Here is a 17,263-nt window from a genome sequence, read left to right as displayed (position 1 = left end):
AAATACACCTGATCAAAATTCTAAAATTATAAGCTACATTAATGGGCTTTGTGTGTGGGCGGACTTTATCATTGGGTTTATCTCTTACTGGAAATGTTAGATGTGATTAAGGAAATTGATCAAGTTTTCCTTTCCAGTGGCTTAAGATACAAAGGGAATGTCCTTTGTGATAACAGGGTACCAATGTCTTCTATTGGGTCATTCTCTTAAAGGACATGGCTTTCAACTGAACAGTTGATAGTGATTATGTATGTATGTATAGTATGTACACACACACACACACACACACACAGTCCCTTAGATCATTTGCTTTGCATATTTGGCTTCAGATAAAGGACAATTTCTCCTACTATTTTCAGAGCAGAATATGCTGCTGACAGTCATTTTTTCTCTAATGTTAAAACTGGGAAGGTGAGTTTTTGTTAAATTCAGGTAAAAAGTAGGATAAAAGGAGAGGAAAAGGCCTTCCCTGGTGGTGCAGTGGTTGAGAGTCCGCCTGCCGATGCAGGGGACACAGGTTCGTGTCCCGGTCTGGGAAGATCCCACATGCCGTGGAGCGGCTGGGCCCGTGAGCCATGGCCGCTGAGCCTGCACGTCCAGAGCCTGTGCTCCACAACGGGAGAGGCCACAACAGTGAGAGGCCCGTGTACCGCAAAAAAAAAAAAAAGAAAAAAAAAAAAAGGAGAGGAAAAGAACCCCTGATGAACTGAGAATTCGATCGTATTCTCAGGTTTTCTGAAAAATTTTTGTTTTTTCTGGCTTTTGCAAAAGCTTTTTCAACAAGCAGTGACTGATGCCAAAAGAAACCATCAATTATTCCGGGGTACAATAAGGAGTCACGGCAACTGAAGGATGGCCACCGCCTGAGACACGGAATTGATTTCTGTACTCGGCCACCAACCATGGTCACTGCAGTATGCTTCAGAAGTCCCACTTTGGTTCTTATGGAAGAAAACCAAATTTTATTGAATCTTTAATCCCCTGTGGATCAAACATCTATAGCCTCTCAATATTTGCAAGCCTAAGAGGTAATTTCTGCAAACTAACTAGATTCTAAAGTTAGCACATAACACCATGTTGCCTGGAAATACACAATCTTTTTATACTGTCAAGTTTCCACTTGTATCTGAAAGAAACAACAGATTGTAATAGCTAGTTAAAATGACAGATATACTCCAGAGTGACTAAGACTGTGCAGGCAGCTCTTGATTTAAAAACAGAAGCTACCGCTGCAGAACTCCAGCTGCTGGTCCAGAGAGAAGCCCTCACTGGGAGGGGAGGGAAGCAGCCTGGATATCTGAGATGACCTGCAAGTGAGAAGTGCTGAGTTTACAGGAGATGACTGGGAATTAACCTGTCCCCAAATTTCTTCCTTCCACACTGCCTTAACTTTTCTCCAGTCTGCATCCTCCTTTAAACATAAAACTATACCTCAGATAGAGTTTAAGAGCTATTAGTCATTTACTGCTCAGAGAATAAAACCATGGCACAGAGGAAATTAAGAATTTTGTTATGAGAGAGAAAGAAGTGGGTAATTTTCAAGACAATTAGCGCTTTGGAGGGGAGGAGTATGCTGAAAGTGGCAGATAAGCTGGGGAAGGAGCTGCAGTGAGATCTAGAGCTCTTGGGGAGGGAGCCCTGAGAAGGGCCGGGTGCAGACCTGGAAGGTGGCCCAAGAGAAATAGTTTTATCTGGGCCTGGCCCAGCACCCAGGATTCATGGAAGAGATTCTTTCTTCTTTTCTTCATCTCTTTTCCCTTCAAAGTTCAGAACTTAGGTTAGAAATCAATCGTATTTTTGTTCAACCATAGTTCGGGTTGAATGGGGTTTCAGAGACTAGCCTGAAAACCAACTACCACTTATAATAATTACTTTGCAGAAACAAAAGACTTAACAGTAAACATTCAAAACGTAGCGTGCTCTCAAGGCTGCTTCTACTATATTTTTAAATCGGAACTATACGATTTTAGTGTTTCTGGAAGAAAGCTTAGAGATGATGGAGCTCAGCTCCCTCATTCCATGGGAGGAAACGGAGGCATATCACTATTAGTTGTCAAGCTAGGATTAGCAGTCAGTTCTCCTGACCGCTGGGCATCGTGCTTTTCCTACCACACACCAAGTTAATGGCTGATGGGAAGTGTTCTTCTGAAGAAGCACTGCTATACTCCTCTCCTTTCTTCAGTCTTTGAACTCTTTTATTTTCAAACTCTCTGTGTTAGTTCTATTTTCTCCTCTCAAGGCCTGGAAGCAAATCTACAGCTTTCAGAAACTCAGATTTAGAATTTCTTCTCGGGCTCCTTTCTTTTACCTTTCACAAATGAGGGCTTAATTTACTTGAGAGTGGAACAATCTATTGCAGTTTTCTTTGAGCAGGGACCAGCTAGGCCTGGGGATACAAGGTAAAAAGAATGGGAGTTGGGAGCTAGAGGTTCTTAGGTGTCTGTCAACTGAGGAGTCTCTGCGGCAAGAGGAGAGGTGACGTCAGTGTGTGAGCATCAGGTGGCGGGGAAAAGGGGCTGAAGAAGGGTGGTAGCTAGACGGGCAGGTCCCCTGGGATGGGAAGTCCATGAAGTGATATTCCAATCTCAGAATGTAATAGCTTTTGAGTGTACTAGTGCCCCCCTCCCCTTTTATTCTTTTGCAACGTGAGAATGAAGAGCAATACCCATCGGTAAATGTATGCAAAAGTAACAAGACAGCAAGTTAAAGCGTAGAAAATGATAAAATCTTGGACTATCAGTTATACCATATTAGTAAACCAGGAAGGGAGCATAAAACTTACTTTCACTAGCCACATGATTAGCTGGAAAATAACCTTCCTGTCCCTTTCCTCTGCTGCCATACCACCAGTCTTCATTATCTTTGAAAAACACTCGGATAATGTCTCCGCGATGGATGGTTAGTTCATCTGATCGATTCGCTGTGTAGTCATAAAGGGCCACTACCTAAGAGAGAGATAAGACCACCACAGCTTTATCACAACTGTACCACAGAGAAAACCCCCAACATTCACTTCCTCTTGCAGAAGAGCAGCTGAAACCAAAGCAGTACTTTGGTGAGTCTGAGGCTGTCTCAAGGTTTGCTAATGGGATCAGGGGTGGTGGGAACACAGCAGGAGAAGCAAGATAAAAGACTGTGGGATTGAGAAATGGTTAAGATCATTCAATACACTAAGATTAGCTTCAAAATAGCAGATGTTAATTTTTTTTAAAGTAAATTACTTGTGAGGCAAATAAAAAAAAGCTCACACATCATTCACTTTCTTAAAATTGTTTCATTCCACCTTTGGTCCCATTCCCTGTGCTAAGCAGACGCATCTGAAAAAAAAAAAAAAATTCTCCAGAACGTCGACACTTTTACAAAAAGGAAAAATTCAATGGAACAACCAGTTTACATAATTTCATTGTGATCACTTGGGTTTATTGTTAATGTCTCTTTTTGAGATGTATTTCTATACAAATACCATTTTTGGGGTATTTTATATGACTAATCTAAATCTTCCCATACTTTAAAAATACCTTTATAAGCTTATACAAATTTAAGAGGAAAAACCCTTCTATGAGAATCCTCTTTCTCTGTTTTGTTACAGTAGTCACTATATGTATTTTTTCTTTTGAAAAACCAAATTCAAAATGAATGGCTGCATAGGAATCTACAAATCCCTTACAGCAGTTACAAGAAGGAAGCAGACCTCAACCCACTTTAGACGTGATGCAGTGTATAAAGTAGGACATAATACATACACTAAAGAATAAACTACTTCTACTTTTTTTCCTATGTAAATGGAATTTGAAAATCTACAGGTTATACAACTACATACGCAATGGAAAATTATCATTGCAGTCCTCTGCATTTAGGCTGAGTACTGATTTATTCACTTAACAAGTATTTACTGAAATCCTAATGTACCTGGTACTGTGTTAGGGACTGAACATACTGTGATAAACAGGATAATTTCTAGAAGGGGTACCTCGCTTAGGCTTTGCAGGTGAATGAAGGATAATCAGGAAATAGCCAGCTGAAGAGATGCAAAGTGTGTCTCAGGCAGACTGCACCCCATGTGTGAGAGTCCCGGGAAGAGAAATCCCCAATAGTTCAATATGGTGGGAGCCTGGCATTAGAGGTAAGAGTCTAGACAGAAGGTGGGAGAAGCTGAGGCTTCAAGAGTCAGTAGGCACCAGATCATACACGCTGAAAGGTTCAGACTCAGAATATGGGCAACGGGAAGCAAGGAATGCCATAACAGTTCTCAGTTCTCAAAACTCTTTGTGGTGCCTTGAAATTAATTTAAAATCTTTATTAACACATTAACCAGAAGACTTTAATGGATAAATCTGGAATTAACTGCTGTCACTATACAATATAAGGGCAGTAATGATAATTTAAGTGGTAAAAATACAATTCTTATTGCACTGCTTAGCACAGTCCCTAGTTTACAACATGCTATGCAGGACGCTGTTTAAAATTTACAAATCTTTTGTAACTCTCAGTATATTGATGCCAACTCACTTATGTAAAAGTGGAACTTTTAACTTTTCCCGTGCATTCTTCCTTCTCCAAACCTCTTCTCCTGTATTCTCCTGCATGGCACCAGCACAGAACAGGAAAGCCAGTAAAAATGTGCTGAGTGCCTGCCATGTTCTGGGTCCCTTGCTAGTGGCTTATGTGAGTTATCTTACTCAACCTTTGTGACAATCCTGTGAAGGCAGAAATTCTTTTTTTTTTTTTTTTTTTTTTGGCAGTACGCCGGCCTCTCACTGTTGTGGCATCTCCCGTTGCAGAGCACAGGCTCCGGATGCGCAGGCTCCGGATGCGCAGGCTCAGCGGCCATGGCTCATGGGCCCAGCCACTCCGCGGCATGTGGGATCTTCCCGGACCGGGGCACGAACCCGTGTCCCCTGCATCGGCAGGCGGACTCTCAACCACTGCGCCACCAGGGAAGCCCCAGAAATTCTTATTTCAATTTTACAAATGAGAAATTTGATACACAGGGAAATCTAGTAACTTGTCTAAAGTAAACTACTAAGTGGTAGAATCAGGATTTAAACTCGTGGTTTTTTTCTTTCATTGTTTTTTTAAAATGAAATACATTTATAGGCCATCTTTACCTAGGATCAAACATGGGAAAGCAGCAGAGAGGAAGGGAGGAGGGACAGAGATCCTAATCACTCATGAAAGATAAGACACATTTTTGGACAGCAAAACTTGGGCAGCTGGCTGTGCTGAGAAGATTAGCTCCCCTGGGTCACCTGCAGGCCCCATTGTGCCCCTTTCCCGACACCTGAAACCCAGTCCGAGAACCTGCGTGGGGATTTGTTCCCACTGTTCTTCATCCTGGTGTTCCTATAAAAAGAGGAAGAGATACCAGGAGCATACGTGCACAGAGAAAAAGGCCGCTTGAGGACACAGCGAGAAGGACACTGTCTGCATGGCAAGGAGAGAGGCCTCAGAAGGAACCAACCTGGCCGGATACTTGATCTTGGACTTCCAGCCTCCAGAACTGTGAGCAAATAAACTTCTGTTGTTTAAGTCACCCGGTCTATGGTATTTTGTTACAGCAGACCTGTCAGACCAATACATAATACAGCCTCCCAACCTGATGGTGTCAGGTGAATCACGTGTTCCCAGCCTCTTACGCTATTGCAAATGGGCAATGCCTCATTTGCATCCATCTTAGGTCCTTCCTGGCTTACAGTACTGTGTTCTACACTCTCATGCTGCTATCTCCTGATGTAGAAATAATGTCCTTGACACCAAACTCCACAACTACGATCCTTAGGAGGGAGACTACACCCCCCAAAGCAGTCTTGCTTTGTCACCATCACACCATTACTGACATTTAGGCACAAAACAGCTTCACAATGAGGAGTCAGCGTGTTTCACGTGCCAACAGCCCACAGGTTGGCGGCAGTGGAGCTGTGACCATTCTCTCATCATACTGAAGACACGTGACAAAATCCACACGGCTCATGAGAACCTGCTGGTATTCCAGTGTGTGTTTTTATCAAAATGTTCTCATCATTGGAAGACCGTTACTCTCTTCTGAGCATCACAGTACACACAGTAAACTCTGCTTGTTTTATTCTGGTAGTGGATTTTGCATAAGTCACGTCTTCCCTGTCTCCAGTTAGATTTCATTGTCATCTCGCTGTTTTAGGATAAAGTAAAGCTCCATTGGGAGCTTTATTCCCCAAGTGCTGGAAGACACAGTCCCATGCAGAGGTTTGTGCTGAATTAATACCATTTCTATTTTCCCCTTATTTTGGTAGGTTTTGTCACAGAAAATCTGTTTTGACCATTCTCTTGAGAAGTATCTTCTACAATGTACCCTTCTGTGCACACGGTGGTCTGGCACGTGGGTATGACAGAACATCCTCAGTACTATGATCCAGATCTTGAGCTGACAGGGCGGTTATGAAATCTTTCAGTAATCTTTCTTTTTAGATGTAAGTTTAAAAATAGGTGCCCATGTGCCCATGTTGGTAATGATAGGTCTGGGAAATAAAATGTTCCACAAAATCCACTTGGTCACATTTGACCACTATCCACATATTTGAAACAGAGTTCCTTCCTTTTCTCAAAGCTTGCCGAGTTGCTTGGGCACAATCACTCACGGTGGAAGTGCCACTGGCAAGCTTTTTTTTTTTTTTTTGACATAGTTTTCGGTCTTCATAGCAGTGCTTGCCAGATACTATTTCTTGGTTTAAGCAGAGTCTGCCAGGCTGTTATAAGACATTTAGGAGAATTCCTTTTTGCATTATCTTCTGAGAGATTTTTCATTATTACAGTTGTCTCTCTAGAATTCTCAGTGGTTCTTGAAACCACTGTACCTAAGGAACATTAACCACTGTACTGCTCGGCAGCAGCAGATGTTCCTTGCAATGTTATCTGTGATGCAATCCAAAAATCAATATTCATGATGACCCCAAGTCATTCAACAAGCTGTGCTGAATAAGTCATACGCTTGAGCACTTTCTCCTCCAACAGGGCTTCTGCTGGCTCCATAATCGTTGGGGAACTTCTTTGCGCCGACCTGCAGCCAATGAAGCATCTGGATCCCACCCCCTTCCCTCTGCTTCCTACTTGCTTAACTTGATTTCAGAATTCTGCCCTCCAGAACAGTGAAGGAATACTTTTCCGTTGTTTTAAGCCACACCATGTTTGTGGTAATTTGATATGACAGCCCCAGAAAACTAATACATATGACGTTTACTTTCGTGAGTACTAGATTCTTTCTATTCCTTTAAAGAGTATTGGAGGTTTTTCTGGCATGTAGTTACTTGAGATCAGTTTGACCCCTTCCAGGTTTGCTTTTAAGTTGTGTTAGAGCAGATGCAGGAAGACTTTAGGACTCAATAAACTCCACTACTAAGATATGATTCTCCTGAGAATTCCCCCTGATGCCCCACATTATTAGGAGGTTTTTCCATTCTGGCTGGCAGGACTGTGAATTATTCCCATTCTGTTGTGTAGGCTACTAATCTCTGATAGTTCTTTCCTTATGGAGTTTAACCCCATGTAGGTGCAGATCAGTACTCAGCCAACGAGTTATTAAGGGTACTTCTTATGGTTACTGGCAGGATTATTACCAATTAATATGAGGTGAAACAAAAAGAAATGTCTTAGTAATTATTTTATTTTTTGTCAGAACTCTTGTTACAGGTATTTAATGCACATTAACTAAAATGTATACATTTTCAGTTTTCATAATAAATGCAATTATGATTTATTACACATCTGGTATTCTTAAAGAAAAAGCACATCAAGCTTTAATATAGAAATATTTAGGCTACACTTAACTTCTGGCTCAAGTGTAATAAAACTTCTGTTCTTTTTTGATCTTATACATGTTCCCCTCAGGGATGGCCCATCTCTTGTAGGCTTGGAGGGACCTTTGGCTACGTGGTTGGCCTTGTTGTTTCAACACTCTGGATATACTAAAAGAGAAAGCAACTTACATACAAGAACAATTCATTGGAGCAAAGGGAGAAGATGCTTCTTCGTGCAGATTCCATAAGGACTATGCAGAAGTATGGATGGTCTAAGCCAGGCAGTTATATTGACAGCACTGTTTTTCACATAGTTAACAACATGGTGTGGTTGTAGCTTTTTAAACTATGAAAGCCCAGAGAGATTGTACTTTCTAGTTGAAATAAAGTTATTTAGAATAGATTGTGGCTTCAGATGCATTTGCTGCTTTTTCGACCTTGGAGAAACATCCTTAATGAATTTTATAGAATTCTGATGGCAGGGTTTTTAAAAAAATCTCTTTCAAGTTTTAAACTGATTCATTATTTGTAAGAGGTCTGGGTACAGCTGTAGCATTTCATATGCTTTCTGAGAGAAATGGACCGTTTTCTTGGCCACTGGAGATGCTTCTCATGTAATCAAACAACAGTTTATACATCTTGATCCTATTTTTTTTTTTAACTGTGTGTTTCTTTGGAGTTAAAATGGCTGTGATAGCCTCACCAAACACTTCAATCCCTGATGGACTAAAGGTGAACATTCCACATAGCAGCATGCTCCCATTTCTTTTTTTTTTAAATTTTTTTTAAAAAATAAATTTATTTATTTATTTTGGGCTGCATTGGGTCTTCGTTGCTGTGCGCAGGTTTTCTCTAGTTGTGGTGAGTGGGGGCTACTCTTTGTTGTGGTGTGCAGGCTTCTCATTGCGGTGGCTTCTCTTGCTGTGGAGCATGGGCTCTAGGTGTGTGGATTTCAGTAGTTGTGGCACGTGACCTCAGTAGTTGTGGCTTGCGGGCTGTAGAGCGCAGGCCCAGTAGTTGTGGTGCTTGGGCTTAGTTGCTCTGAGGCATGTGCGGTCTTCCCGGACCAGGGCTTGAACCCGTGTCTCCTGCATTGGCAGGCAGATTCTTAACCACTGCGCCACCAGGGAAGTCCTTGCTCTCATTTCTTTTGCTAGTTTCCACCCTTGTTCCAGACACAGGTTCTTCTTTCATATCTTTCAGTCTTGCTATAGTTTTGGGGTCACCTCGGAGATCTGAGTTCCTATTAATACAACAGGTATATTTAGTGTGTATTCTTTAAGTTCTGTTACCCACTCCTCTTTCACATTTTGAAACGAGGCTACATTTACCACAGAGGAGCATACAGGGAGGACATCAGTCATCGGATAAGATAAAAGTCTCAGATGATCACAGCGTTCTTGTCTGCTCTTAGTCTTTCTGTTTGGCCATGTCACAGAGAACCAGGAGGTACTAACTGTCCCCTAAGGTGACACTGGCTGCGTAGCAGTTGAAGATGGCAGGCATGTAATCCTCCAGGAAGGCGTCGCTGGCATAATTCATGGGTAGGCACATCTTGCCCGCCTCCCAGTCGCCAACCACCATGTACCTGAGCATCACTGCACTGGCCCATGAGCTATGCTGGGCATGGTCTCCCCACTTCCACCAGTCCCTTCCCTGGCTGTGCCTGCTTGCTGTCCCCCAGTAATATTTAACAAGTGAAATAAAATAAGCTTTAGGAAAGTCTCATTTCTCAATTATGTCGAGCAATGTTGGGTCTTTATTACTAAAATAGAAAAAAAGAGCAGATAAAAAAGGTAGTAGAAAATCAAATTTAACAACAAATTCTAAATTGTACAGAAGTACATTACTAAACATTCAAATGACTCCTTTACTAATAGTGACACTGGGACTATATTTTATTCCATAAGAAGAATGGAAAAACATATAACCCTACTTCTAGCACCATGTGGTAGAAATATATACAGTCTCTTATAATTATTTCCATGAACACTAAGAAAGACAACTCTACAGATATTCATAAAAAAAAACTAAGGTCCTGTTATTTTTAACTGATCTTATCTGGATAATAATAGATTAAGAAAACAGAGATAAAGTAAATAATTGCACAAAGTTTACTGTCTCTGTACCAGACAAACTATCTGTTCTATCCTGCTACATAATGCTAGTATATATGAACCTTAAACACTTCATCAAACAAATATTTGAAAATATTTAATTCCAAATACCTTCTGGTAAAGTAACTACTAAGGGTAATGGAAAAAAACACGAAACGAGGAATCAAGACAGTGAGTTTCCAGTCCTGCCTGGGCCTCCAAGGCTAAAACATATCTTAAAACACTCAAGCTGGATGTCTGTAAACTAAGGGGTTTGGACCAGATGCTAGGTGGTATCCCTTCCAGCTTAAAAATTCTATCATATCAGGTATTCAAATAACTATTCCAAAAGAATGGCATTCACAAATATTAATGTAAATTCAAAATATTAATTTGTTGGATAACAGTGTGCCTGATTATTTGTGATCATACATGAATTAGAAAAGCTTGTTTGTTTGCTGCAGTACTATACAGGAAAAGCCTCTTAGTCATAATTAAAGAAGAACAGTGATAAAGCATTTCTTTGGAATTTACTGGTTGGAAATACTTCTTTCTTCTTTGATGAATAGAAATGATTGAACTTTTGGACTTCACAAATGAAGCTACTCATTTTATATGATGACTGGTATTAATTAAACCTCTTCTTACTGGAAATCACAATTCACATACTTTGTTACAGTGAATCATTAGTGCTTCATTGAAAAAGGCTCTAAAATGTATCTGTGTGTTGGTTATTTCCTAAAAAAACAAAAAATATCAAGAGAATGATGAAGACCTTTATAGACTGGACTACAGATTTTTGTTCTGTTTTTTGTTACTGAAGAAAGATGACAGTGTACTTTAATTATTTTTCTTGGGAGGGATAGCAAAAGGAGAATTATGAATCATTGGTTTAGACATGGGTGCTCAAAGTGTGGTCTCTAGATTAGCAGTGGCAACATTACCTGGAAACTGGTTAGAAATGCAAATTCTTGGGCCCCATTCCAGACCAACTGAAATATTCTGGGGATGGACCCAGTAATCTGTTTTAACAAGGCTACAGGTGATTCTGATGTACCTTAAGGTTTAATTAACTTTATTTCGATGACCTACTTTATAAAACATGTACATTTATTTTCTGCACATATCAAGTATGTGACTGAATGGTTAAGAAACATAATTTAAAATATAAAACCAAATCTTATAACAAATTGTTAACAGGCAAAACTTAAAAACGTAAACCTGTTCCTCCTTTCCTATTTTACTTATGTTTCTTAGTTTCCCTCGTAGCACTGACATGCTGACTAGGTCCAGATTTGAGTAATATAACATCTACTTCATCATTTTTTTCAACAAGCTCATGCTCAAACTGCAACTAGGAGTTATAGTAAACATTTCTTAGGTTCCCCTACCATCTCTTAAGGATTAGCAAAATTTTTAAAATAGAAAAACAAGCAAAAATTGAAAGATTAAATCTGTTTATCTAGCAATAATTATTAGATACATATTGTGTCTGAGGTACTCTTATAGGCTGAGGAGACAGAAGTGAACACAGTTCCTGTCCTTGGGATATTCCGTTTTATGTTTCATTGTTTTTGGTCTGGTGGCCCTTTTTAAAAACGGGATACCTTTAGTATTTGTACAAGTTACTCTGCTGTTTCTCTACTTTTCAGTTGCCAATAAAGAGTACTAGGGTGCATGCTGATATTGAATATTAAAATAATAATTTATGAATTACTTCAGAAAAGTATAATAAATTTCTTTAAATTCTCTTAGCAAACCATGAGCTATGAGTAAATATAAAATCAGTAAAAAAAGAATCAGTTGAAGATAGTTTTAAACAAAAATAAATTCAAGTAATTGCAAACAACATATTATTCAGTTTATACACAGTTTTAGTAATTATAAATTTTATACTTCACAGTTCAAAGCAGTGGTTTATAGAGATTATATACAGAAATATATCCCTTATGATAAATGGAATATTCTTTTTTTTACCCTGTTGCATTTATAACTTGTTTCTATTTTCCTTAGATGCTACTTTCCTGGCCAGGTCCTTTCTGTTGCCATATTGTTATGCGAGTTAGTACAAATTTTTAAAAAAATACATAAACATACAAATTTATAAATACTAAAATAAAAATTATTGATTCAAGTTTGTTAAGGATATAAACACATGAATATATAAATGATAAAAAATTTAAAAATAAACATATAGGGACTTCCCTGGTGGTGCAGTGGTTAAGAATCCGCCTGCCAGTACAGGGGAAATGGGTTTGATCCCTGGTCCGGGAAGATCCCACAGGCCACGGAGCAACTAAGCCCGTGAGCCACAACTACTGAGCCCGCGTGCCTAGAGCCCATACTCCGCAACAGAAGAAGCCACTGAAATGAGAAGCCCACGCACTGCAATGAAGAGTAGCCCCCGCTCGCTGCAACTAGAGAAAGCCCGTGCGCAGCAACAAAGACCCAATGCAGCCAAAAATAAATAAATAAATATATTTAAAAAAATAAACATATAGATAGATAAGTAAGTTATACAAGGGTCTTCAAATAGACTTGTATTGTTGCAAAACTAGTTTGGAAAAGCCTTTTCTAAAACTGAATAGACACCTACAGGAACTAAAAAATGTTTGTATGAGCTACATTTCCATTTTTCTTTGAGAGTGAGGTATGGGTGCATTTCTCTATGCTTAAATACACATAATAGAGATAACAGACTTATCACTTAAAAATAACGTAAGGTCTGGGGCTTCCCTGGTGGCGCAGTGGTTGACAGTCCGCCTGCTGATGGAGGGGACACGGGTTCGTGCCCCGGTCCGGGAGAATCCCATATCCCGCGGAGTGGCTGGGCCCATGAGCCATGGCCGCTGAGCCTGCGTGTCCACAGCCTGTGCTCCGCAACGGGAGAGGCCACAACAGTGAAAGGCCCGCGTACTGCAAAAATAACGTAAGGTCTGGAGACAAATCTTTTGAGAATGAAATTAAATCTTTTTAATGCTTAATGGCATCTTCAGGATTTCCTGGGCACTAACTATAAGTGCAAAGAGTTACAGTACTTGAGATTTTTGAGAACTACTTAAGAGCACCCCTAAGGACATTTATTAACAGAATTCATTAAATTTATGAATAATTTCTTTTCTTTCTTTTTTTTTTTCCTCGATGCACCATGTAGCTTGTGGGATCTTAGTTCCCTGAACAGGGATTGAACACGTGCCCTTGGCAGTGAAAGCGCAGAGTCCTAACCACTGGACTGCCAGGGAATTCCTATAATTTATAAACAATTTCTAAAAAGATGAATTAACTAGTAACTCATTTATATAATAAATACCTTAGGTGTGTGCTATATATATAGCACTGTACATAGTATGGAAAATATAAAGAAATGCAGCATAAAGTTCTTGACTTGAAGCTGCTTAAGACATAGTTAAGAAAAACATACTATTTCAAATATTATATACTTAAAAATTCTTATCCTGAAAGTTTAATTCACTCATTCTAAAACAAGTATATAAATCTCAGTTTATTTTTTTCTCAGCAACGTATATCTACTGTTATTATTTAATAATCTGCTATGCTATAGATATGTCTGTTTATCTCTCTAGATGTATCTAGAAATATATGTATCTACCAATTATTTAATGCTTGTTATGTGTCAGGCATGTGCTAAGCATTTTACACTATATACGTATGCATGTGTATATGTGTACATACACACAAATATACACACACATATATAGCACACATGTATACATTTGTGTACATACACATGTTCACACATATGTTCATAAACACCCTATTTAGTATTTATCACGCCTTTGTTTCCTTAATTATAAACTAAAAGAATTATTACTTGTCTAAATCACACAGTTTGGCAGATTCTAGATGTTAGAAGGTTTGCTTTTCTCCTAAATCTATGCTCTCAATCACTAAACCTACATATTTAAGTTTGAAGTTAGAGGCCTTCGTGGAACCAAGTAAACGTTAAGTCTGCTTGGTTCACTGCTTATAACTTTCGCTAAGATTTATGCCAAAAGAAGGATCTTTAAGACTTGGTATTTCTATTACAGAAGGCACCTGAAGAATATCATCAAAGCACTTTTCTTCATATTATCTTCTCAGTCACAATTTGTTGAGCCCATCAAACTGGGAAGTTATATGGTAAACTGAAATAAGGCCAAAGTGACGGCAGACGTATGTATACTAACAGGTGTGTCCATCTGATCACTATAGTTTATATTTACACTTATACTGAAATGACTAGGCATTGTTAATTTGGAAAGGCTTTGTGAAGGAATCTTGAGTAATAAATTTAAATGGAAAGGGAAAAGTTTTTTAGGCTGCTGATAGTAAGACATCAATAATTAACTGCTCATCTTATTTAAAACACTGAGGCTTGTCTAATTCTAATATCAATCCAAATATTCTGGGAAAAGCTCATGTGCACACATGTGAGTATCTGGTTTAGTGAGGAAGAAGATAAGAATATAATAGAAGGATAATGAAGAAGCTTGATGGAAAAGGTCTCTATTTTAGTATATAAATATAATTATGATACATACAGAGATGTAGATGGTCAAGTAAGGGGCTCTAAAACCTACCAAACAGTATTTCAAATGGCAAAAGAGAAATCAGCAAATAGAATTTTAAAGAAGCAACCAGAAAACACTGACCTTAAGAACAAATGAGTAGAGGGGAAGCACTTCTGGAATGGCCGAGTAATGAAAATTAGCTCTTCCATAAAATCAAGAAAACTGGCAAAACTGTCAAAATCAACTTTTAAGAACTTGAAAAATTAGCCAAAGGACTGCAATAATCCAAAGAGCATGTATTCAAGAAAAACAGTTGGATCTTAGTAAAAAACATCAAGTTTTGTGGAATTTTAACCTGCCCTATTCCCATTACTCTCTTGCCAGCCCCATGGTAGCTTTAAAAACAGACTGACAACCATGGTTAACTGTGAAAACTATCAGGTTAGCAGTCACTGGAGAAGGCAGAACAGGTTCAGAGTGCCTATAAATCCCCACCTCCAGAGAAGTGCCACTATATGACCTAGGTGGCAGGCCCTGAAAAGCTCCATTCTCAGGGCTTGTCTTTATTTGATGTGACTCAGAGTCAGCTGTTTGAACAGCCATATCCCTCGAGCATTTGTCAGAAAACATCAGTGGCAACTTAGGTGGTGATACATGTTATGACAAGGAACTGACCAAAAAATTAAAAGGAAAAACTGGGAAATAACATGTCTGTCTATAGGGTTTGCTGAAAAGCATCAACAGATTCCTGGAAATCTAGAAGGCCATGGGCATGTGCAAAACTCTGTGTATGCCCAGGAACGACCAGAGAAGGCTCAAATCTTTCATCTCTGCTGACCTTGACAGTCGATGCAAGCAGAAAGTGAAGTCTAAGTATGGTAGGGTTATGAACTGCATGTTGAAGCACTAAAAACATGTCCTAACACACAAATACAGCCCTTTGGAAAAGGTCCTCGGCATTTAAGGAAATCTTAATACAATCATTAGCTGACCACTAAGCTAACCAAGCAGACACTTTAGTGGTTGTACAACACAAAAAGTACAGTCTTTAAAGAATTACTCCAGGAAAGTCCCTAATTAAACAAATAGTAAAAGTAATAATAACAAAAATGACAAATCATAGGGAAGTGGGGGTAGAAAATCTGATTTTTAAGTTTGCCACATTATATTATCTCAAGTGTCCAGTTACAAGACATGTAAAGAAAGAGTAAAGTATAACCCTAATAGGAGTCAAAGAGGTCAATAGAAATTGTCCCTGAGAAAGTCCAGATGTTGGAATTACTAGACAAAAACTTTAAATTGGTATATATGTGTGTGTGTATATATATATATATATATATATATATTCAAAGACCTAAGGGAAACCATGTCTAAAGAATTAAGAGACTGGATATATGTATATGTATAACTGATTCACTTTGCTGTACAGCAGAAACTAACAAAACATTGTAAATCAACTATAGTCCAACAAAAATTTTAAAAAAGAATTAAGAGAAAATGAGAATGCTATCTCAGCAAATTGAAAACATCAATAAAAAAAAAGAATTAAAAAACAAACAGAAATTCTAGAGTTGAAAAGTACAATATTCACTAGAGGGGCTCAACAGTAGATTTGAACTGGCAGAGGAAAGAATCAGTGAACTTTTTCACTGATTAGTCTGAGGAACAAAAAGAAACAAGAATGAAGAAGAATGACAGAGCCTCAGACACCTATGGGCTGCCATCAAGTGTACCAAAATATGAATAATGGGAGACCCAAAAAGAGAAAAAACAGAAGAAGGGGAGAAAGAATAGTTGAAGAAATAATGACCCAAACTTCCCAAATTTGATCAAAAATATTAATCTGCACATCCAAGAGCCTAAACAAATACCAAGTAGAATAAACTCAGAAAGATCCACACCTAGACATATCATAGCCAAACTACTGAAGCCCGAGAATCTTGAAAGCAGTAAGAGAAAAACAACTCATCACATAGAAGGATTCTCAATAAGATTAACAATAAATTTCTCATCAGAAACCTTGGAGTTCAGAAGTTAGTAAGATGATGCTTTCAACAATAAGTGTGGAAAGAAGACTCAACCTACTATTCAATATCCAGCAAAACTACCATGTAAAAAAGAAGAAATTAATACATTCCCAGATAAATGACAACAGAGAGTTTGTTGCTAGTAGACCTGCCCTTCAAGAAAAACTAATGGGAGTCCTTCAGGCTGCAACAAAAGGGCACTTAACAGTAATTCAAATCCACATAAAGAAATAAAGAGCACTGATAAAGGTAATTACATAAGTAAATACAAAGGACAGTATAAATGTACTTTTTGGGAAACTCCTCATGTAAATTAAAAGACAACTTCGTAAAGAATTATAAAACTGTGTTGATGGGCTTACAATGTATAAATAAGAGAGTGTCACAGACTTATGTATACTACCAAATATAAAATAGATAGCTAGTGGGAAGCAGCCGCATAGCACCAGGAGATCAGCTTGGTGCTTTGTGACCACCTAGAGGGGTGGGATAGGGAGGGTGGGAGGGAGACGCAAGAGGGAGGAGATATGGGGATATATGTATATGTATAGCTGATTCACTTTGTTATAAGGCAGAAACTAACACACCATTGTAAAGCAATTATACTCCAATAAAGATGGTAAAAAAAAAAAAAAAAGATGTAATTTGTACAACCATAATAGCACAAAGGAGGCAGAAGGGAAAATAACTGTATTAAAGTTTTTACATACTATTAAAATTAAGTTGGTATTAATCCAAACTATATTGTTTTAAGTTAAGATGTTAATTGTAATTCTCAGGGTAACTACTAAGAAAACAACTCAAGTAAATACACAAAAAGTAAAAGGGATTTAAATTGGTATATTAAAAATATTACTTTA

At 38.5% G+C, this 17,263-nt stretch overlaps 1 protein-coding gene across 1 annotated transcript in view; it reads right to left on the bottom strand.

Moving 5' to 3' along the window:
• Positions 1–17,263, bottom strand: part of AHI1 (Abelson helper integration site 1) — a 218,894-nt gene that overhangs the window by 63,615 nt on the left and 138,016 nt on the right. Inside the window, exon 24 of the mRNA XM_060029925.1 lies at positions 2,783–2,945. Coding sequence (XP_059885908.1) covers positions 2,783–2,945 — 163 coding nt within the window. The remainder of the gene's footprint in view (positions 1–2,782; positions 2,946–17,263) is intronic.

Source organism: Delphinus delphis, chromosome 14 (genome assembly GCF_949987515.2).
Source record: "Delphinus delphis chromosome 14, mDelDel1.2, whole genome shotgun sequence".
NCBI classification, from domain to species: Eukaryota; Metazoa; Chordata; class Mammalia; order Artiodactyla; family Delphinidae; genus Delphinus; species Delphinus delphis.
The sequence above is the reverse complement of the archived record's forward strand: the minus strand, read 5'-3'. Positions and strand labels throughout refer to the sequence as shown.